Raw genomic sequence first — 25009 nt, forward strand, 5'->3', positions numbered from 1 at the left:
TGATTTAAAAATAATGTGTCTAGGTGTAGGTTTTTTGACATATATATATATATATATATATATATATATATATGTATTTTGGTTTATTTTTATTTATCATGAGAGAGAGAAAGTGAGAGCAGGGGAGGGGCAGAGAGTGAGAATCCCAAAATATATATTACATGTATATATACATATATTTTTTTTTTTGGTTTATTTTTATTTATCATGAGAGAGAGAAAGTGAGAGCAGGGGAGGGGCAGAGAGTGAGAATCCCAAACAGCCTCCTCACCATCATTGCCTAACCTGACACAGGGCTTGAACCTGTGAACCATGAGATCATGACCTGAGCTGAAGCCAGATGCTTAACTGACTGAGCCACCCATGCGCCCCTGACCTTCCTGGATCTGTGGCTTGGTGTGCAGCATTCATTTGCAGGAAATCGTCATTGTTTTATATTCTTCTTCTGTGCCTTTTGTTTCTTCTCCTTCTGGTGTCCCCATTATGTATACGTCACACCTCTTGTAGTTTTTACACAGTACTTGGATGTTCTATTCTGTTTTTTTTCAGTCTTTGTTCTCTTTGCTTTTCAGTTTTTTAGGATTCTGTTGGATATATCCTCTAGCTCAGAGATTCTTTCCTTAGCTGTATCCAGGCCACTAGTAAGCCCATCAAAGGCATTCTTTATTTCTGTTACTATTTTTTTTTAATCTCTAGCATTTCTTTTTGTTCTTCTTTAGGATTTCTATCTCGTTGCTTACATTGTCCATCTGTTCTTGCACGCTGTCCATTTTATCTGTTAGAGTTTTTAGCATATTAATCATAGTTTTAAATTCTTAGCCTGATAATTCCAGTATCTTTGCCATGTTTGGTTCCAATAATTGCTGTCTTTGAATTGTGTTTTTTGCCCTTTGGTATGCTTTGTAATTTTTACTGATACCTATACATCATATACCAGGTAAAGGGAACTTTTTAAAATAGTCTTTTAGTAATGTGGTGGCAAGGCGTGGGGGAGGGGAAGGGCTCTGTTGTCCTGTGATTAGGTCTCAGTCTTTAATGAGTCTATGCGTCTGGACTGTGAATCCCAACAAGTGTTTCTTTTTTCCCTCCCTGCTTAGGTGGAATAGGATGGCTAGAGTGGGCTAGATTTGAATATTTCTCTTACTCCAGGTCAGTTGGCTCTGATAATACCCCAGCAAGGTAGGCACTAGTTAACTAGTTTTCCCTGAAGGCAGACCTTGTTAAGAACAGAGTGCTCTGGCATATTTTAGAAGGATTCATTTTCCCCTCCAGAAGTGGGAGGGGAGTTTTCTTTGAAAGTTACTTTGGGAACCTGGCCAAGCTCCTGGAGGTAAATCTCACAAAGATTTCTACCTTCCCCACCATGAGTAGATCCCCCTGGAGTTTTTAACTCTCAAGAGTTGTCCGCACTGAGCCTTTAGCAATTTGTCATTATATTTTCTGCCTGGCACTGGTTCCTTGGGTGGTTTTCACTTGTGAAGCTCTGCTCTACAAAGTCGAGTCACCTGCTGTCTCTTTAGTCTTGGGGGCAGTGATTTGCCCTGTGTCCTCCCCTCTCTTATGGATCCAAGAATGGTTGATTTTTCAATCTGTTCAGCATTTTGCTTGTTGTTAGGATGGAGTGGCAACTTTCAGCCTCCTTATATTTGGAACTGGAAACTCGAAGTCCACTTAACTTTTCAAGGTCACTTTTTCCCTGGAATGTATTGTGCATGTACTAGATGTTCCCTATGGGAACTTTCCATCTTTCAAATAATAAACTTTATATGGTGTGTGTTTTAGTTCACAGAGTATTTTCACTTATCTTCCCAACAATCCTGTAAGTAGATGCTATCCTCATTTTACAGACAGGAACTAAATCAGAGTTGTCAAATACATATAATTGCTAAGTGGAAATGGGGGCCTGAGAGAGTGTTCTTTTTGCCACTGGATTTAAGAAGGACGTACAATTTCCAGTTGACCCTGCTAGTGTTATGCTCTGATTTGCAACAATTTCTTTTATCAAATAGTCCTAAAAGGCAAATCTACACATGACCTTTGCAAAGATCATTGGACAGCAGTCATAGGAATAAAATGTCTAGAACACAAATAGCTTCCACTAACACAATTTTTTTAAAGATAAAAGGACCTGATAAAATGTATTGCTTCTGTCATTCAGTTACTCTGGTGTAGTATGGCTTCCCAGGTCTTCCAGTTTGTTACCCATGCAGCTACCTTCACCCCCAGCCTGCCAGAACATTGTGTTTCCATGAACAGATGAAGTGCTTACACATTCATAGACTGAGACGCCAAGAATTCAGTTGGGTTCTCTCATTGCTCCAAGCAGATTTCTGCCCTCTCAGCCATGACATCTCAGGCTGGGCCTTGAATACTGATGGCAAGACTTTTATTATTAATCAGGGATTGGTATGAATTAATTTAAGAACATGAGGGAAATGAGAGCTTAAAATTAGAATCAAACTTAACATCCTAAATAAAATAAATGGTATTGCTTCATGACTTTTAAAGCTCTAGCAAATAAAACAACTTGTTAAGCCTTGATGATGAGCTAAAAGTATTTAATGTCAGAATTAAATTGCTAGCAAAATACTTTTAACCCCTTTATTTAAAAAAAAAAGGCATTTCCCTGCTATAATAAGTTGGGTGACAATTACAGTTTTGAAAGGACATCCAGTTCTTTGTGTCTATCTATTTGATATTTGAGCTTGAGAGATTTCATTACTGATTGCCTAGGATTCTTTGGGGTGGTATATGACTTTATTTAAAATGTTCATCCAGCAAGTTCAGCCCAATTTCATTCTTGCCCTTAGATGACTAAAAATTACATTTATTGCACTTAAAATTTGCTATAAGCTCATAAAGAAATTTAATTATAGTCATAAAATGGTAAGTCAAAATCATAGAAATTTAATTTAGAGTCATAAATGACTTGCTTGCATTTCCACATATTGAAATAAACAGTCATATACTGCTGGAAATATATATGTATGTATATTTGGATCTATAACTATCATGGCACATGAACCTATATATAAAATGTATTTAAAATAATCATATTTTATAATGAAGTTAATTTATTATGAATAAGTATAGTTCCTGGTGTGTGTGTGTGTATATATATAATTTATTCAAGCTGTAATTACTAATATAGTAAAGCATGTATTTCTTTTTTTTTTTAATATAATTTATTGTCAGATTGGCTTACATACAATACCCAGTGCTCATCCCAACAAGTACCGTCCTCAATGCCCATCACCCATTTTCCCTCTCCCCACATCCCTGTCCACCCTCAGTTTGTTCTCTGTATTTAAGAGTCTCTTGTGGTTTGGTAAGACATGTATTTCTAATATGAGAAAATTGTGTGGTGTTTCCAGCTGATACAGTAATTAGGACGTTGTGTTTCCCATAACAAAAAAGTTTTGTAGTTAACTTTTCTGTACCATTTTCCATGTTTATTGATTCTTTCAAATGCTTTGAAGGAAGTTACCTTTCTCTTCATTCCTTTCCCTTCTTGCTTTGTTTTGAATTTGTGGCTCATATCACAATATAATTTACATGCTTTTGCCTTAGAAACTGCTGAAAAACCTGGTAAAATTGAGAACATAAACCTAACAAAAGGTTTAAGAAGCAGAGTCCATACACTGAGGCTAAATTTATGGTTTTATTTAGGATTTGAGAAAGGAACAAAATGTATTTTTTTAAATAACTCTCTACATTTGAGTATATGTTATTTTGGTTGTATATTTATTTGATTTAAATAGTAATTTGAAGGAATTTGTTCATTCATACTAATAATTGAGAAGTGCATTCTAAACTGTCATATTAGTTTCATTTGCATTAATGCAGCAGCACCATTTCAAAATGTAGCCTAACTTTACATCAGAAACTCAGAATTAATACAAAATCAGAAAAATAGTAAAAGTAGTTTAAATCTTATGCTCTTTTTGGCAACTTACTTTTTATTTATTTTTATTGTGGTAACATGTACATAACAAAATTTACCATCTTAACCATTTTTAAGTGTGCAGTTCTGTGGCACTAAATACGTTCACATTGTTGTGCAACTACCACCACCATCCACCTACAGAACGTTTTCATCTTCTCCACCTGAAACTCTGGGTTAAACACTAACTCCCCATCCCTCCCTGATCTCCACCCCCTGGCAACCACCATTCTACTTTGTGTCTCTGTGAATTTGACTACTTTAGATATCTCATGTAAATGGGATCACAAATATTTGTCCTTTATGACTGGCTCGTTTCACTTAGCATAACGTCTTCAGGTTCATCCATGTTCTCGCGTGTGTCAGAATTTCCTTCCTTTTATATGTATTTATATAGTATTGCATTATATGTATATACCACATTTTGTTTATCCAAATATCTGTCCTTGGACACTTGAGTTGCTTTCATATTTTGGCTGTTACGAATAATCTTGCTGTGAATGTGGGTGTAACAAATTTTTGTTTCATTTTTTCCCAGCACTTTATTATGAAAAGTTTTAAATGTACAACAAAGTTGAAAGGGTTTTACAGTGAACATCTATATGCCTACCACCTAGATTCTACCAATATTTTACTATGCTTGCTTTATAAGTACCTATCCACCTTTCTATCCATCAATCGATCTATCTCATTTGATGCATTTCAGAGTATTTTGCTTCCATCTAAATGCTTCAGCATCATATCATTAACTACAATTCAGTATTAGTTTGATTTTTAAGATAGCATTTACAAACAGTGAAATGCACGTCTTAACTGCACATTCGATTAATTTTGATAAATGCATATACCTATGTTACTGAAGCTCCTGTCAAGATATAGAACATTACTATCACCCCCAGAAATTTCCCTCATGCCCCTTCCCAGCTGGTTTGTTCTTCTAATTCCAGAAAGGTAACCACTGTTGTAACACTTTTTCTACATAGATTGATTTTATGTGTTCTAGAACTTTATATAAATGGAATCATAATACTTTTTGTGTAAGTTTTCTTCCATTTAGTGTAATGTTTTTGAGATTCACCCATTTTGTTGTGTAGATCAATTCTTTTTTTTTTTATATTGCCAAATAATATTCCCTCAAAATAATATATTATTACTTAATCTATTGTCTTGTGATGGACACATGGGCTGTTTTCATGGCAACTTATTATTGCTATTATTACTTATTTTATACAGGATAAAGTAATATCTCCTTTACTTATTTCTTCACTCTTAAGTTGCTACCAGCATGGCTTAGTAACTCCTTGTGAAAAGATTTTTTGTTTTAAATCCTTCTCAATTCCCTGATAACAGCAACACCATTTCTCTTTACCTTAGATCTTAGCCAGTGAAAGAGATCAAGTAGTTGCTCATTTTAAATATGTATCACACATATTGGTGTGTGGTGTTCTTCTTAATGCTGGTAAATAAATTATCCTACAGGGAGCCGCTGGCTTCCATGCTAGGTACATTTGGAGACCTTAAACTGCCTCCCAGTCCTAATCCTGTATTTAAGTTTTTTGTTTTTTGTTTTTTAATTTTTTTTAACATTTATTTATTTTTGAGAGACAGAGTATGAGCAGGGGAGGGGCAGAGAGAGAGGGAGACACAGAATTCGAAGCAGGCTACAGGCTCCAAGCTGTCAGCACAGAGCCCGACACCGGGCCCGAACTCACAAACCGTGAGATCATGACCTGAGCCGAAGTTGGACACTTAACCGACTGAGCTGCCCAGGCGCCCCTGTACTTAAGTTTTTGAAACAACATTGTCGATTCATTATTGAGAGGGATTGTGACATTGTGTGGTTTCTGGTGCTTGCAGGTGAGGAATTGTCACTGTAGCCAGCTGCTACAGCAGCAGCAAAAGGTGGAAGATAAGGATAGGATAGAGGAGATAGAGACATGGAAGGTTATTGGTAGCTGACGTCAGCCTCTACTACAATTGTCAATTTAAATACAGTTCTTTTGCAAAGAGAAATTCAAGTCGATTTGTTTACCATATTTCATTTGCACAGAATGGCAAGTGACAACTCTTAGAAATTTAAACATACCCATTTTGCCAGGTTTTTGTTTTTGTATGGTGTGTGTTTTGTGTCTGTTCACAAAATACTATAAGAACATCAAGACTCATTTTATAATGCATTCTCTTTTTGTTTAATTTGTACATCAGGAGAAAATCTAGTTTTAAAAAATTCTACAGTTTATAAGGGCAAGTAACTAAGGATATCAAAGAAGCATTTAAAATATTAAGACCTGCTCTGTATTTTCGAGAAGGTATGAAAGTAATACCACTTAATAGGTTAGCTGCCACGCTGCACTTTCCAAGCACTTAAGTCATTCATCTGTCTGAGGTAGGACAGTATCTGCACCCGTGGTTAACAGATGAGAACTCTTTTCTTTTTTACCCCCTGTGTGTTAACTGTATTTGAATTCCAGAATTTATCCAGAGCTCTCCAAATAGTGCTTGTAAGTCTTCTTATGGCCACAGATTCCTTTTAATAATGGCTTCCCCTCTAATCTCCTAAATACTTGTAAGATATTTTTTAAGAGAGTTGTTAAAACTAGAAACAAAGATTGTCACCTTTTGTGGTAACAGTAAAAATATATTTAATTTGAAAATGTGTAGGAGATTTTATCATTTATAGAAGATAAAGCAATTATATAAAAAATGCATAAACTACTTTATGAATTTGGATAGTCTGTAAGCAACTACAGCTTTAATGTGCTCCTAATTCATGGTTTTTCTTTTGGAGGAGAGATGTAAATCCTGTATCTAAAATAATTTAATAATTGCATTGTGTTGGTCCAGATGTGTTTGTGGTACAAAGAGAAAGAAAAGAAACCACAGGTGTTTACTTCGTGATTTTGTCCTGAATGGTTTTGAGGTTGGCATCTCTGCAAATTACTGCTTATGTTATTACTTGAATTAATAATCTCAAATTAGAGCATGTTTAAGAGAACTTTATAATTTGAAGTAAAGAGTTATTGCATTCCAACACCTGGTTGTGCTGGTCTTTGTTCTTTTAAGTATAGAACATTTTGAAAGCAAAAATTCCAAAGCCTGATTTATCTTTGCTTATTTACAAGTATGTTTAATCTTGCTCTTGTTTTGAGCTTCTTAATACTGCATAAAGATATTAATCATTAGGTGGTCTTAATGTAGATATTTTCAGCACTTCTACAGAAAGTCATTGTCAGGGAATTCATTCTAATTCAAGGTTAATTAGTGTACCATTAAAATAATGTGTTACAAAAATTAATTACACCACAGGTCAAAACACGTATTAAAAAGCATAGTGTAAATGTCTGAGAGCACATCATCCTCTTAAAACATTGCTATACTCGTGCTACTGTTCTGGAAAATATATCTAAAGTGAAAATCACTACTGAGGTCCAGTCATAGGTGTTTCTCTTAAAGTAAATTTTTGGCACCACATATGGGAAATTTAAAATATATCTCCCATTAACAGTAAAATGTGTTGCTTGTCTGCTTTCCCATTGCAACAGCTAAAGATTTATATTTTAGCATTAGTCGATATAACCCTACTGGGTTAAACCTAAGGAGAAATCAGGAACTTGGTTAAGAAGTAGAAATTATCTGTACAGTTTGAGGTAAAAGTACTAGATTTATTAATACTATGTTTTCTTACTTCACTGTTAGGTATTTTGGTAGGTGTTCTGTGTAAGTATATCACACATCGTTTTGACTATGCAGTAATTCTTATTAATAGTTTAACTTCATAGCCGTAAAATGTACACTTAAAATTAGGTTGAAGATGGAGACTTTGAAATTCTATCTGATTCTTTTAATGTAAAAGCTATGAAACAGTTAAATAGAACTATAGAATATACATTGGTATTTTTCCCGAGTCTTATTAGGATATCTGATTGTCCATATTAAGGGTTTTGGAATTCGTGCCTTAATAACAGCAGGTCACTACACATTAAGAGCTACAGAAATTTTAACATATGAGACTCTTTACTCAACAATACATTTTTTACTTAGTTTTTAGAACTGTCTTCATTAAACAAAATTCTTACTGGGCTCTGAACAAAATAGCTTACTATAACAAATTGTGAATAATTTGCCCACATTTAAAAATTTTCTTCTTTCCCGCCTCTTTGGATTTTGTGTAAGCCTATAGGAAAACATATTCACAAGTAAATATAAACAAATTGAGTAAATGAAAGAAAAAAAAGAAGGATAATTTGTAGGGAAGAAGTTGGCTTTGTTTTGTTTGTTTGTTTCAAGAATAGACCTGGTTTAATTAGTTGAACTACTAGGTGCTTGAACGGAGTCTGAAAGACAAAGAGTAAAAAGTGGGTTTAGAAAAGCTTTCTTGAAAGGTGGTTTTTACTTTTAAAACCATCTTTGTCCCAACTTACATCTTCTTAAATCTTTTCTAAAATGACATAGAGATTTCTACTTAATGTAGAAAAACATTCCATTCTTTAAAAATGACATCACTACCACCCTCAAAGAATAGTGTTAAACTATGCATCACTCATTTCTTCAGAAAAGCCCTTAGCTTCTAGGAGTTTTTTTTATTCTTTAGACCAAGTGAGCTTCTTTAATTAACTAAATCAAGATTTTCTGACCGTGAAGAATAGAATTAACCTGTTGATAGTGACTGTGAGTCTTAGGTAGACAATGATTAAAACTAGTGTTTGATATTTAGGACTTGTTCTCCTAACAGTTTATCATCTATTCTGTTTTGCAAGTGCAACATTTGAAGATAGGCACTAGCAGACTGTGTTAGTGTTTTTTTAGATATTTCAGAGCGAAATTTGGGATATTAATGAGCAATGCTTAGTTTCAAACTGATTAAATTTTCTTGCATTTTAAGGAATATATTTGGGTAAATTTAGGTATACTGATTATGATTCCTACCTACATTTAAGTATTCATATTTTATCCACAAGGTTTCTTTCACCAGAAGAAGTAACTATAATAATTCAAAAAAACTATTCTTTACATGTGCAAACTACTTTAAAATTAATAAGGCATTATCTTATAGCTCATTCATTCAACAAATACTATTGGTGTTACTGTTTTAGTAGTATCCTTTTCTTCACTCCGTAGGTGAGGAAATGGATCAGGCTGAAGTAAGTCATTGGGCTAGTGCATAATGGATTCCAGAGTACAACTCAGGAGTTCCAATTAATTTAGAAAAGTCTACCTTCTTGCCATAGAACATTTTATATCAACCATGCTTAGGATAATCAACCTACAGTTTTACATATTACTTTGTCTTTCTTAAGACATTGTATCTTTTAGTACATACCTATCAATAATTACTTTAATGGCCTAAATGCTCCATTTGAAAGACACAGGGTGACAAGATGGATAAAAAAAAAGGCCCATCTGGTGCGCCTGGGTGGCTCAGTCCTTGAAGCATCTGACTTCAGCTCAGGTCATAATCTCACGGTTCATGAGTTCAAGCCCCATGTCGGGCTCTGTGCTGACAGCTCAAAACCTAGAGCCTGCTTCGGATTCTGTGTGTGTGTCTCTCTTTCTGCCCCTCCCCTGCTTGTGCTCTGTCTCTCTCTTTCTCAAAAATAAACAAACATTAAAAGAAATAAAAAAAAAACCATCTATATGCTGCCTATAAGAAACTCACCTCTGATCTAAAGATACATACAGACTGAAAGTGAAAAGATGGGAAAACATTTACCATTCAAATGGAAGCAAAAAGCAAGCTGGGATAGCAATACTTCTATCAGACAAAATAGATTTTAAAACAAAGACTAATAGAACATAGAAGAGCATCATTACATAATGATAAAGGGATCAACCCAATAAGAAGATATAAGAATTGTAAATATCTATGCACCTAACATTGGAGCACCTAAATACATAAAGCAAATGCTAATGGACATGAAGAGAGAATTGATGGTAATACAGTAATAGTAGGAAATTTAACACCCCCACCCTTACATCAATGGATAGTTTTAGGCAGAAAATCAATAAAGAAGCAGTATATTTGAATGACACAGTATACCAGATGGCTATAATAGATGTATACAGAACATTCCATCCAAAAACAATAGAATGTACATTCTTTTCAAGTGCACATGGGATATTCTTCAGAACAGATCCTGTGTTAAGCCACAAAACAAGTCTCAATTAACTTAAGAACATTGCAGTCACACCATGCGTTTTTCTCATCAACAATAGTATGAAACTAGACATCAGTTACAAGAAAAAAACTGGAAAAAACACAAACACGTGGAGTCTAAACAACATAACACTAAACAGCCAAAGTGTCAATGAAGTCAAGAAAAAAAAAATACATGGAGACAAATGAAAATGAAAACACAAAGGTCCAAAATCTTTTGGATGCAGCAAAAGCAGTTCTGAGAAGGACATATATAGCAATAAAGGCCTGCCTCAAGAAACAAGAAAAAGCTCAAATAAACAATCTAATCATACACCTAAAAGAACTAGAAAAAGAAGAACAAAGCCTAAAGTGAATAGAAGAAAGGAAATAATAAAGAGCAGAGCAGAAAGAAATGACCTGATGACCTAAAGACTAAAAAAAGAAAACGAGGAAAACACAATGAAACCAGGAGGAGGTTCTTTGAAAAGATAAATAAAATTGATAAACACTTATCCAGACTCCTTAAGAAAAATTAATAAATAAAAAGACCCAAATAAATAAAGTGAGAAATAAAAGAGAAGTGACAATTGACACTACAAAAATACAAATGATTTTAAGAGACTGCTATGAAAAATTATATGCCAACAAATTGGCCAACCTAGAGAAAGTGGATAAATTCCTATAGACATACACTCCTCCAAAATTAAATCAGGAAGAAATAGAAAATCTGAAACTCTAGTAAATTGGTGATCAAAAAACTATGAAAAAAATAAAGTGCAGGACCAGATAGATCCATAGGCGAATTCTATCAAACATTTAAAGAGTTAATTCTTACTGTCCTTAAACTATTCCAAAAAATAGAAGGGGAAGGAAAACTTTAAAATACATTCTATGAGGCCAGTGCTATCCTGACCCCAAAATTAGACAAAGATGCCACCAAAAAAGAAAACTATGGTTCAATCTTCATGATGAACACAGGTGCAAAAATCCTCAGCAAAATATTAGCAAACCACATTCATAATACATTAAAAGGATCATTCACCACGATCAAGTGGGATTTATTTTGGGGATGCAAGGATGGTTCAGGATTCATAAATTAATCAACATGATATACCACATCAACAAAATGAAGGATGAAATCATATCATCTTAATAGATGCAGAAAAAGCTTTGACAAAATTTAACGTCTGTTCATGACAGAAACTCAGCAAAGTGGGTTTAGGGAGAAAATACCTCAACATAAGAAAAAGCATGTATGAAAAACTGACAGCTAACATGATACTCAGTGGTGAAAAACAGAGTTTTCCTCTAAGATCAGGAACAAGACAAGGATATCCACTCTCACCACTTTATTCAACATAGTACTAGAAATCCTAGCCATGGTAATCAGACAAGAAAAAGAAATAAAAGGCATCCATATTGGTAAGGAAGAAGTTAAACTGTCACTATTTGCAGATGAGATGATACTATGCATAGAAAACCCTAAAGGTTCCACCATAAAAACCATTAGAACTGATAAATGAATTCAGTGAAGTTACAAGATATAAAATTAATCTCCAGAAATCAATAGTGTTTCTGTATACTAATAACAAAGTAACAGAGAAATTAAGAAATAATTTCATTTACAATTGCACCAAAAATAATAAAATACCTAGGAATAAACTTAACTAAGGAGATAAAAGACCTGTACTCTAAAAACTATAAAACATTAATGAAAGAAATTGAAGACAACACAAACAAATGGAAACCTATCTTCTGCTCATGGATTGGAAGAATCAATATTGTTAAAATGTTCATACAACCCAAAGCAATCTACAGATTCAGTGCAATCCCTATCAAAATACCAACAATATTATTCACAGAATGAGAACAAATAATCCTAAAATTTGGATGGAACCACACAAGAGCCCAAATAACCAAAGCAATTGTGAGAAAGAAAAAGCTGTAGGTATCATAATTTTAGATTTCAAGATATACTACATAGCTGTAGTATTCAAAACAGTATGGTATTGGTACAAAATAGACACATAGATCAATGAAACAGCTCAAATATAAACCCATGCTCTTATGGACAATCTATGATAAAGACAAAAATATACAATAGGGCAAAGATAGTCTCTTCAGTAAATGGTGCTGAGAAAAGTAGACAGCTACATATGAAAGAATGAAACTATACCATTTTCTTACACCATCCACAAAATTAAGCTCAAAATTGATTGAAGACCTAAATGTAAGATCTGAAATCCTAAAAATCCTAGAAGAAAACACAGGCAGTAATTTCACTGACATCAACCATAGCAACATTTTTCTAGATAAGTCTCCTAAGACAAGGGAAACAAAAGCAAAGATAAACTATTGGGACTATAGCGAAATAAAAAGCTATGCATAGCAAAGCAAAACAAAAAGGCAACCTACTGAATGGGAAAAGATATTTCCAAGTGATATATCCAATGAGGGGTTAATATCCAAAATATATAAAGAACTCATATGCCTGAACACTAAAAAAAAATAAACAACCCAATTAAAAAGTGAGCAGAGGACCTGAATAAACATTTTCCCAAAGACATATAGATGGCCAATAGACACATGAAAAGATGGTCAACATTAGTAATCATCAGGGAAAATCAAATTAAAACTGCAATGAGATATCACCTTACACCTGACAGAGTGGCTAAAATAAAAAACAAGAAAATGTAAGTGCTGTTGAGGATGTGGAGGGAAAGGAACCCTCCTGCGTTGTTGGTGGAATGTAAATTGATGCAGCTACTGTGAAAAACGGTATGGAGGCTCAGAAACTTAAAAATAGAAATACTATATTATCCAGTCATTTCTCTACTGGGTATTTACTCAAAGAAAATGAAAACACAACTTTGAAAAGATATATGCACCCCTATGTTTATTGCAGAATTATGTACAATAGCGAAGATATGGAAGCATCCTAAGTGTCCATTGATAGATGAATGAATAAAGAAGGTGTGGTATATCTATATGTACACACACACACACACACACACACCCACACACACACACAGGAATTATGCTCTTGTAAAAAAGGATGAGATCTTGCCATTTGGCAAGACAATATGGATGGACCTAGAGGGTATTATGCTAAGTGAAATAGATCAGACTAATAAAGACAAATATCATACGATTTCACTCATGTGGAATCTAAAAACGAATGAATAAACAAAAAGCAGACTCAGACCTATAAATATAGAGAACAAACTGATGGCTCTCAGAAGGAAGGGGGTGAGGGGCGCCTGGGTGGCGCAGTCGGTTAAGCGTCCGACTTCAGCCAGGTCACGATCTCGCGGTCCGTGAGTTCGAGCCCCGCGTCGGGCTCTGGGCTGATGGCTCGGAGCCTGGAGCCTGTTTCTGATTCTGTGTCTCCCTCTCTCTGTGCCCCTCCCCCATTCATGCTCTGTCTCTCTCTGTCCCAAAAATAAATAAAAAACGTTGAAAAAAAAATTTAAAAAAAAAAAAAAAAGAAGGAAGGGGGTGGGGTTATAGGAAAAATGAGTGAAGGGGAGTGGGAGATACAGACTTTTAGTTATGGAATCAGTAAATCACAGGAATTAAAGGCACAGCATAGGGAATATAGTCAGTGATCTTGTAATAACATTGCCTGGTGACAGATGGTAGCTATGCTTGTGGTGAGCATAGCATAACATATAGAGAAGTTGAATCACTATGGTGTACACCTGAAACTAATGTAACATTGTATGTAACATTACTCAAGTAAGATAAAATAAATAAAAATACAATTCTCAACCAAAAAAAAAGTATTTTACATGGCCTCATAACTGGATTAAGAAATTCATTTATCTCAATTTTTGTGTTTTTAGGGCAGAACTCTACTCCATTGGGCGTGTGATCGAGGACATAAAGAACTAGTCACAGTCTTGCTACAATATAGAGCTGATATTAACTGCCAGGTAAGAGTGATGATGAGGGAGTTTTTAAAAAAATTGAGGTAAAACCCGCACAACATAAAATTCACCATATTAACCACTTTAAAGTGTACAATTTAGGGGCGCCTGGGTGGCGCAGTCGGTTAAGCGTCCGACTTCAGCCAGGTCACGATGTCGCAGTCCGTGAGTTCGAGCCCTGCGTCAGGCTCTGGGCTGATGGCTCGGAGCCTGGAGCCTGTTTCCGATTCTGTGTCTCCCTCTCTCTCTGCCCCTCCCCCGTTCATGCTCTGTCTCTCTCTCTGTCCCAAAAATAAATTTAAAAAGTTGAAAAAAAAAATAAATAAAGTGTACAATTTATTAGCATTCATACACTTAACAGTGTTGTGTGACCGTCACTACTTTCTTGTTTCACATTTTCATCACCCCAAAAGGAAACCTTGTACTTATTAAACAGTCACTCCCTATTTCCCCCTCTTCACAGATCTTGCCAATAGCTAATCTTTCTGTTTCAATTGATTTGCCTATTCTGGATATTTCATGTAAATGGAATCATAAAATATGTAGCCTTTGTGTTTGGCTTCTTTCACTTAGCATAATGTTTTCAAGGTTTATCCATGTAGCATGTGACAGTACTTCATTTTTTATGGCTAAATATTATACCATCATATGGATAATACCACATTTTGTTTATCTCTTCATCAGTTGATGAAGAGTTGGATCATTTCCATTTTTTTTGGCATGAACAATTGATATGAACAATTAATGCGTGTGTTTTTGTTTGAACGCTTGTTTTCAGTTCTTTTGATTCTGTACCTAAGAGTAGAATTTCAGAGTTGTATGGTAATTTGATGTTTTTAAGGAACCTCTACAAACTGTCCTCTACAGAAATTGCACCATTTTACATTCCCACCAGCAATGCATTGGGGTTCTAATTTCTCCACTGCTTTGCCAGTACTTGTTATGTTCTTTTTTTAACAGCCATCCTAGTGGAGTGAAGTGATACCTCATTGTGCTTGATTTTGATTTGCATTTCCTTAACAACTAATGATGTTGATATCTTTTCATATACTTGTTAACAATTTCTGTATTTCCTTTGGAGGAATGTCTGTTCAAACCTTTCGCCATTTTTAAAATTGAGTTGCTTGTCTTTTTGTTAAGATGTAGGAGTGTTTTATATATTCTGGATAGTAGACCACTGTCAGATACATGATTTGCAGATACCTTCTCCCTTTCTGTGGGTTATCTGTTCACTTTTTGATAGTGTCACTTGGTGCACAGGTTTTGAATCTTGATTTCAGTTTTGTTTTTTTTTTTTCTTTTTTTCCTATTCTTTCTTTTTGTTGGTTGTGCTTTTGGTATCATACTTAGGAAACCATTGCCAAGTATAAGGTCATTAAGATTTGTCCTCCTGTTTTCTTTCTTATTTGTTTTTATTGTTTTAAATGTGCATAACATAAAATTAACCATTTTTAAGTGTGCAGTTCTGTGGCATTAAGTACATCCACATTGTCCAACCATCACTATCATCCATCTCCAGAACTTTTCTTCTTCCCCAACTGAAACTCTGAATTCATAACTAACTCCCCATACCCCCAGCTCCTAGCAACTGCCATTCTACTTTCTACCTTCATGAATTTGACTATCTAAAGTACCTTATATAAGTGGAATTATATAATATTTGTCCTTTTGTGACTGACTTATTTCACTTAATATTTTCAAGGATCATCCATGTTGGTAGCATGTGTCAAAACTTCCTTTCTTTTTAAAACTAAATGTCGGGGCGCCTGGGTGGCTCAGTCGGTTGAGCGTCCGACTTCGGCTCAGGTCACGATCTCGCGGTCCGCGGGTTCGAGCCCCGCGTCGGGGTCTGGGCTGATGGCTCAGAGCCTGGAGCCTGCTTCCGATTCTGTGTTTCCCTCTCTCTCTGCCCCTCCCCCGTTCATGCTCTGTCTCTCTCTGTCTGAAAAATAAATAAACGTTAAAAAAAAATGTTTAAAAATAAAACTAAATGTCATTATGCATATATACCACATTTTGCTTATCCAAATATTCATCTATAACATTGAGTTTCTTTATTCTTTTGACTATTGTGATTAATATGCTATGAACATAGGTAGCAAATTTGAGTCCTTACCTTTGTGTGTCTTGAGTATATACCCAGAATTGGAATTGCCGGGTCATGAGGTACTTCTTTATTGAATATTTTGAGGAATCACCATACTATTTTACACAGTGGCTGCACCATTATGTATCAGCCATGCATAAGTGTCCCAATTTCTTCACATCTTTACCAACACTTGTTATTTTTTGTATTTTTGATAATAGGCATCATAATGAGTGAGAAATGGTATCTCATTGTGGTTTTGATATGCACTTCCCTAATGACTGGTGATGTTGAACATCTTTTCATGTGATTATTGACCATTTGTATATCACTTTGTTTATGTCCTTTGCCCATTTTTAAATTGAGTTGTTTGTGTTTTTATTGTTAAGCTGTAAGAATTCTTTATATATTCTGGATGTCAGTCCCTTGTCAGATAAATGATTTGCAAATACTTTCTCCCATTCTGTGAATTGTCTTCCACTCTATTGGTAGGGTCCTTTGATGGACAACAGTTTTAAATTTGATGAAGGCCACCTTTCTCTTTTATTGCCTGTGCTTTTGGTATCATATCCAAGAAATCATTGCCAAATTCAATGTCTTGAAGCTCTTTGCCTATGTTTTCTTTAAGAGTTTTATAATTTCAGCCCATATGTTTAGGTCTTTGACCCATTTTGAGTTAGTTTTTGTATGTGGTATAAAATAGGGGTCCAGTTTCATTTTTTTGCATGTGGATAGTCCGTTTTCTCAGCACCATTTGTTGAAATGTCTTTTCCCCATTGAATAGTCTTGGAAACCTTGTCAAAAGTAATTTGATCATATCTGTAAGGTTTTGGGCTTTCTACTCTATTCTATTGGTCTATATTTCTGTCTTTATGCCATTACCACACTTGTTTGATTTACTGTAGCTTTGTAGTAAAATTTGAAATCAGGAAGTGTGAGACCTCCAACTTTTTTTTTTTTTTCAACGTTTTTTAATTTATTTTTGGGACAGAGAGAGACAGAGCATGAACGGGGGAGGGGCAGAGAGAGAGGGAGACACAGAATCGGAAACAGGCTCCAGGCTCCGAGCCATCAGCCCAGAGCCTGACGCGGGGCTCGAACTCACAGACCGCGAGATCGTGACCTGGCTGAAGTCGGACGCTTAACCGACTGCGCCACCCAGGCGCCCCTCCAACTTTTTTTTTTAAGTGTATTTTCTTTTTTTTTTTAAGTGTATTTATTTTGAGAGAGGGTACACGTGTCCATGTGTGAGCAAGGGAGGGGCGGGAAGAGAGATAGAATCCCAAGCAGGCTCTGTGCTAACAGTGCATAGCCTAATACCATGAACTGAACCATGAGACCGAGACCTGAGCCAAAATCAAGAGTTGGATGCTTAACTGACTGAGCCACCCAGGTACCCCTTGTTTTTCCTTTTCAAGACTGTTTGGCTATTCTGGGTTGCTTGATAGGATGATTTTTTTTTTTCTGCAAGAAAATGTCATTGGGATTGTCATAAGGATTACGTTGAATCTGTAGATCACTTTGGGGAGTATTGACATCTTAATGTTAAGTCTACCAATCTGTGAGATGTTTTTCCATCTATTGGTGTCTCGAATTTCTTTAGGCAGCATTTTGTGGCTTTCAGTGTATATTTCTTTCACCTCCTTGGTAAAGTTTATTCCTAAATTTCTTTTTCTTTTTTGATGCTATTGTAAATGAAACTGTTTTCTAAATTTCCTTTTTGGATTGTTCATTGTTAGTGTTCAGAAACACAATTGATTTTTGCATGTTTGTTTTGTATCCTATAATAATGCTGAATTCATTTATTAGTTCTTACAGATTTTTGTGGGATCTTTAGGGTTTTTTACATATAAGATCATGTTGTCTATGAATAGAGATCATTTTACTTCTTCTTTTACAGTTGACATTCCTTTTCTTTTCTTTTTTTTTTTTTAAGTAATCTCTACACCCAACATGAGCTCAAACTCACGACCCCAAAATCAGGAGTCTTGCACTCTAATGACTGAGTCAGCCAGGCACCTCAGGATTCCTTTATTTTTCTTGCTTAGTTGATCTGACCAGGCCTTCTAGTACTGTGTCGATAGAAGTGGGTATCCTTGTTTTGTTCTAGGTGTTTGCTTTTTAATTTAGTGTGTTAGATATAAAATGCTTTTCTTTATGTAACATTTGTTGCCATATATATCCATTTTGGTCCAACTCCCTAGGCCTTATGCACTCATCCTGGCTCTTTTCATTAAATCTGAAATTTTTAGTTCTGACCACACTCTCCATTTCATCTAAATCTCTTATTTCACCTAGAAGATATCTTTAGTTTCTCTGCTAATCCACCTTCTCCCATTTCATCTTCTCCCATTCTCATGCTATTATCCTCAGCCTCATCTCCATTCCCTCTATTTCCACTCTTACAGCCACCTGGAAAAAGCCTAATTCTGATTAATCCAGTTACCTGCCTTTTGCACGTATACACCTAGTCTCTGGGCAAAGCTAGGAAGAAAAAAAAAAGTATACAACCCTGATATTATCATAAATCATGGTATGCATCTTTAATTTTGCCTGAAAAGTCTTATGGTCCTTTTCATTCTCAGATTACCTCTCATTTCATAGAGAATAGAAGAAATCTTTATCACCAACTCAGATCTTAGTCAGTAGATCCAAAAACATAGAACTCTTCTTAGCTATCCTTCAGACACTTCAAGTCACATCATCTTACGCTGAACCCTACTGTCTCTCAACAACTGCCGCTACCCCTCACCATAATTGGCACCATCATCCAACCAGTTTTCTAGGAATCATCCTTGATTCTTCTCTCAATTTTCACACCCATTCAAGTCCTTTAGGTTCTACCTTCTAAGTATATCTCCAAACCTACCCACTGCTCTATTTCAACACTTCCTGTACACTAGTTCAGGCTTCTTAAATTATTTCAGCAGCTCTGAACTCCGTTTCTCCTTCTAATCTTGATATCCTTCAGTATATTTTCAACTTTTCGTCTGGATAGTCTTTGTAAAATGCTAATTTGCAGATGTTTTCTTGTTTACTTTTGTTTTTAAGTTAAAATCTAAATTTAATATACTCTGTAAAGCCCTTCATGATCTTACATCTCCACTGTTTCTCAGCATGCTGCTTGCTTATAACCCTCCCTGGTATGCCAAGCTCCACTTCTTTGAAGAACTTGATATACTGCTCATCTCCTGGTCTTTTTATATGCTGTTTTCTTTCTTCATTCTCCTTCCTAGGCCTCAGCTTACACATTACTTCCTCCAGGAAGCCTTCCTTCACTCTAACCAGTTAGAGATTCCCAATAGTTTATAGCTCCTTTTTTTAAAAAAAAAATTTTTTTTAATGTTTATTTATTTTTGAGACAGAGACAGAGACAGCACAAGCCGGGGATGGGCAGAGAGATAGAGGGAAACACAGAATCTGAAGCAGGCTCCAGGCTCTGAGCTGTCAGCACAGAGCCCAATGGGGGCTTCAACTTAGAAACAGTGAGATCATGACCTGAGCCAAAGTCAGATTCTTTTTTTTTTTTTTAATTTTTAATGTTTATTTATTTACTTATTTTAATTTTTTTTAATGTTTATTTATTTTTGAGAGACAGAGAGAGACAGAGCATGAGCAGGGGAGGGGCAGAGAGAGAGGGAGACACAGAATCCAAAGCAGGCTCCAGATTCTGAGCTGTCAGCACAGAGCTTGACACAGGGCTCGAACTCACAGACCGTGAGATCATGACCTGAGCTGAAGTCAGACGCTCAACTGACTGAGCCACCCAGGCGCCCCAATGTTTATTTATTTTGAGGGAGAGAGAGTGTGCAAGCAGGGGAGGGGCAGAGAGACAGGGAAACACAGAATCCGAAGAAGGCTCCAGCAGCACAGAGCCTGATGCGGGGCTCGAACTCGACAACTGCGAGATCATGACCTGAGCTGAAGTCGAATGCTCAACCGACTGAGCCACCCAGGCGCCCTTATAACTCCCTGATCTTAAGCACATCAAAAAGTTATGACAGTGCAATCACTTTGTATTATAATTGGTTGATTACATGTCTGTATTCTCAACACTATCATATACAGGTACTACAATTTGGTTGTATCACTAGTGCCTCGAATAATATCTGACATACAGTAGATGCTTAGTAATTATTGAATAAAGTAATATTGGTTTATAAAGAAAATGTTGGAAAAATAGAACATGAGTACCAGGAAGGACCTGAGCACTTGCCAGAGCTTTTTGGGTATCCTTGTTTTTTTAGCAGAAGAAATACCTCTTTCCCCATTAGATATGTGTACATTGTTCTTGGACCAGTTCCCTAGCTTTGAGTTATAGGTCAGATCATAGCTTATGCCATAATCTTGCCTTGAAATATATATATTTCATTGATTTTTTTTCTTTTAGTTGGTAGTATGTATTAAAAAAAAAATACCTGGGGCACCTGGGTGGCTCTGTTGGTTGAGCATCTGACTCTTGATTTGGACTCAGGTCTTGATCTCATGGTTCATGGGATTGAGCCCCGTGTCGGGCTCCATGCTGCCAGTGCAGATCCTGCTTGGGATTCTCTCTCTCTCCCTCTCTCTCTGCCCTTCCCCACTCACTCATGCTCTTTCTCTCTCTCTCTCGCTCGCTCTCAAAATAAATAAACTTTATTTTTAAGTAATACACTTTTTTTAAAAAAGTCAAAAAATGCAAAAGACTAATTTTTTTTAAATTTTACTTATTTTTGAGATGAGAGAACACAGACGAGCAGCTATATATATATGCTATATATATATATATATATATATATATATATATATATATATATATAAAAGCATGTACAGCAGCAATGTGATACAAGCTACACACGATATTCTATAACTTGCTTTCTTTATCTTGGAGATTGTTCTATATCAATATATAGATAATGTTGCCTTATTCTTTTTTTTTCTTTAAATGTTTATTGGGGTGCCTGGGTGGCTCAGTTGGTTAATAAACATTGGGCTTTGGCTCAGGTTACAATCTCGGAGTTCATGAGTTCAAGCCCCACATCGGGTGAGCTTGAGCCCCACATCTGGTGAGCTTGAGCCCTGCTTTGGGTGAGCCCTGCTTTGGATGAGCCCTGCTTCTCTCTCCCTGTCTCTGCCCCTTGCTCACTTGCACCCTCTCTCTCTCTCAAAATTAAAATAAAATAAAATAAAAGTTTATTTATGTTGAGAGAGAGCATGAATGGGGGAGAGGGAGAGAAAGAATCCCAGGCAGGCTCCATGCTGCCAGTATGGTGCCCAACGCAGGGCTCCAATGCACGAAACATGAGATCAAGAGTCATACACTTAACTGACTGAGCCACCCAGGCATCCCATGCCTTATTCCTTTTAATGGGTGCATAGTATTCCTTTGTAGAGATGTATCATAATTTAGCTGATACCATATAAATGGGCCAATGAATTAATTAATGAAGTAATGAATTAATATCCTTTAACCAAGAACCACTTGTATTTCATTTTCTGTGAAACATCTGTTCATATTTTTTGCTCAGTTTCCCACTGGATTGATGTTTTCTTCTTAATTTATAGGAACTTTTTATGTGTTTAGGAAAATGAGCACTTTGTGATATAAATATTAAAAATATCCCCATGTTTCCTGCTCGTACCTTCATCATTTCATGGTTTCCTTGATTCATCTAGAATTAATGTGTCACATGTATGTAATACACATTTTATTTTTGTCCAGATGGTATCAACTTTATTTTTGTGTAGATGATTAACCTTGTTCAGTAATGTTTGTTGAATAATCTTTCCTCTACTGATTTGAAGTACCTGTTTTCTTTTTTCACATTCTCACTTCCTCTGTGTATTCCTGGGCTGTTTCCGATTCCATTGCTCTGTTTTTTGTTTACATACTTGTGTTATGATGTTTTAATGGTTATAGCTTCAAAATGTGTTTTAGTATCTGGTAGGATAAATTTCTTCACTACTTACTGAGAATTTTTCCCATGATTTTTACTTATTTTTCTTTATGAACATTTAAATCTTTTCATTTGATAATAAATTATATTCAATAAATAAATAAATCATCTTTTCATCTTTTGCTTCCCTTATCCACTACCATTAAGTTAAGTAAGTTAAAAAACAAAAGCAATAAAGTATTGGTGTGCTCATGTCTTTTACTTGGTTTGTATTGTTAGGGGGTGTTTGGAAGGGAAATGTTCCCAAGTTAGGAATAGCCTGAGGTTTTCATCTGTTTGTCTTGTATTATGTTTGGTTAGTATAAGACAATTCAAAAACTGCTTTATGTGGCTTTATGGAATACTCTTTACAGAACACCAGCTTTAATGCAAAGTAAAAGTCCACATAGGTTTTTTGGATGAGTCAGTTAGGACTATGTGCGACCAATGTTTTCCTTGACGTCTTTGTATTCACGTGACTACTTTATATTGCCCCTAGCCTTGATCCTCTGTTATTGACAATCCTGATTCCCACAGTCTAGCTTCAGTTAAGGGAATGCTTTTGGCTTTGTTAGTTTGGATTACTTAGATGCTTCCAAGTCACAGGGCTTTTGGAGATTAGCTCTCAGAATAGCTTTCCCTTTGTGATTTCTTCTTTGGTTTCGTTATTGAAAATTCTTTTCAAATATAGACAATACAAACATAATAAATGGAAGGAAAGGTTCATCTCCCTCATGATTCAATCTTTCTTAAACAACATTATTATTGACTGGCCTATTGGTTGCCAAAAAGGAAAATCAATTTTATTAGAAGTATTTGCTTGGCCACAGATCTTGGTACTAACCCAGCAGAGACAGGCTGATGTTATCAACTATCTGAAGACTAATTTTTACCATTAGCCTGAAACGGAGTAGTAATTAGACATATGTCAAAGTCTACTCTGTGTTTTTCTGTCATTTTTACCCGTCAGTATATCTCATATATACTTTTATTGCACTGCAGTTTCTACATTCTGTGACTGATGGAATTGGAACTTTTAATTTTATTTTATCTTCAAAGAAAGATCCTTTATAGATTTCATTTGTTACCTGGCAGTATTATGGACACAGTTTTGTCTCTTCCACTGCTTGGTATTGATTTTTTAGTTCAACTCTGGAAGTTAGGTTCTTAACCACATTTGAGATTAGGATATGGGTTAAACACACACGCATATACCCCACAGACCTCTTGAATAATTTTGATCTTTCAAGCCCTGGAGAAAGATTAAACCTATTCCCAAAGCACACTGGAAGTATTTGAATGCTGAAGATTTATTACCAGGTTTTCTCAGATTTATTGTAAAGTAATATTAAGGAATTCAGTATGTTGGGGGAGAAGTGGGAGCATCTGTGGTGTTAGGTGTTTACACTGTGTACTGGGTATTAATGCAGTTCAGGAGGAAAGCGTTTGTTTGAGTGCTATGTTGAAGACTTGGCGGTTTATAAATGACCTAAACTTAACGCTTTACATGATGGCATAGAGCACCATGCCCTCTCTGTGAATGCCTTGGTGACTGTGTGTTGTAAAAGATTTCAGAAACATGAGATGTTAAATAAACTTATTGTGGTGATCATTTCACAGTATATACAAATATTGAATCATTATGTTGTATATCTGAGACTAATATAATGTTACATGTCAATTATATCTCAGTTTTAAAAAAGAATACTTGTGGAAGAAAAGAATAAATGAATGTATCTGAAAAAAAGGAATTCTATATCTGTATATAGTTTTATGAAATAAATAGAAAATGCACTTTTTTTTAAAAAGCAGAGGAATAATTGCAAGTCTAGATTTCACCAGGGTGTTGTGGAGCTTAAAGTAGTGACAGTGGCCTCTGTACCTCAAGCTGTCCTGCGGCACCTGGGCAAGTGTACCCCTCTTCCCCAAGTCCACCAAGCATATTGCTTCCAGCAGAGACTTCTCCAGACTGTTGTTTATTATGTCACTGGCTTGATCAGAACTCTGATAATTGCACTACCCATAGGATAAATTCCAAACTCTCTGGAGTTGAATTCACGTTTCTCCAATATCTGAAAAAAGACAAAAATAAATAAATAAATAAATAGCCATGAGAAAATTATAAAGCAGTAAATAAAACTATAATCCTATTATATGTGTGTGTTGGGGGAGGGATAAGATATAAAACAGTTTTGTAGTGCATACTGTTTATCAAACATCTTATATGTATTATCTCTTTTAGTCATCACATCAGTCCTATAATGTAGGTATATTGTTATCTGCATTTTACTGGTGAAGAAACAGGAGGTTGGGAAGTCCTAGAAGTAATAAGTGACAAAGTTTAGATTTGAACATGTCATTCTGATCCCAAAGCTTAAGCTCTTAACCTCTCCACTGTAAAATTTGAGTACATTTTTATTCTCATCTTTATTTTCTCTACTTACATGTATGTAACATATTTTAAAGATATTTGGTACAGGGGTGCCTGCCTGGCTCAGTGGTAGAGCATGTGACTCTTGATTTCAGAGTCATGAGTTTGAGCCCCATGTTAGGTGTAGAGAGTACTTTAAAAAATGTTTTTTTAAGAAGGTATTTGGTACAATATTGTACATAGAGTAGTTTTTCTGCAGTATTTAAGAGAATGGAGATACTAAATACATTTAGTGAGATACATATAGTATTAAAATCTTAAGGACACAACTGAATACCACACCTGTACCCACACTCACACACACACACACACACACACACACACACACACACACACACACCTGTGCAACTACCACCTATATCAAAGTAGAACATTGCCAAAACCCCAGTAGGTTTGTTTCCTTAAGCAACTTCTGTCAGTATCAATCCTCCCACCCCCACTCTGAGGGAACTATTATTCTGACTTCAATTGCCATCAATTAGTTCTCCTTCTTCTGGAAATTCAAATATTTACAACATATATTTTCTTTTGGATCAGTTTTATTATACTCAATATAACATTTGCAAGAG

At 35.5% G+C, this 25009-nt stretch overlaps 1 protein-coding gene across 9 annotated transcripts in view; it reads left to right on the forward strand.

The window, feature by feature from the left end:
- The window catches only part of ACBD6 (acyl-CoA binding domain containing 6), a 218921-nt gene that overhangs the window by 94098 nt on the left and 99814 nt on the right, over positions 1-25009 (forward strand). For all 9 annotated transcript variants that reach the window (XR_009254352.1, XM_058701431.1, XM_058701435.1 and 6 more), the window contains one exon: positions 13925-14014. Coding sequence is in view for 8 of the 9 variants with exons in the window: in XM_058701431.1 (XP_058557414.1) it covers positions 13925-14014 (90 nt within the window). In the remaining variant the exon portion in view is untranslated. The remainder of the gene's footprint in view (positions 1-13924; positions 14015-25009) is intronic.

Source organism: Neofelis nebulosa, chromosome 15 (assembly GCF_028018385.1).
Source record: "Neofelis nebulosa isolate mNeoNeb1 chromosome 15, mNeoNeb1.pri, whole genome shotgun sequence".
NCBI classification, from domain to species: domain Eukaryota; kingdom Metazoa; phylum Chordata; class Mammalia; order Carnivora; family Felidae; genus Neofelis; species Neofelis nebulosa.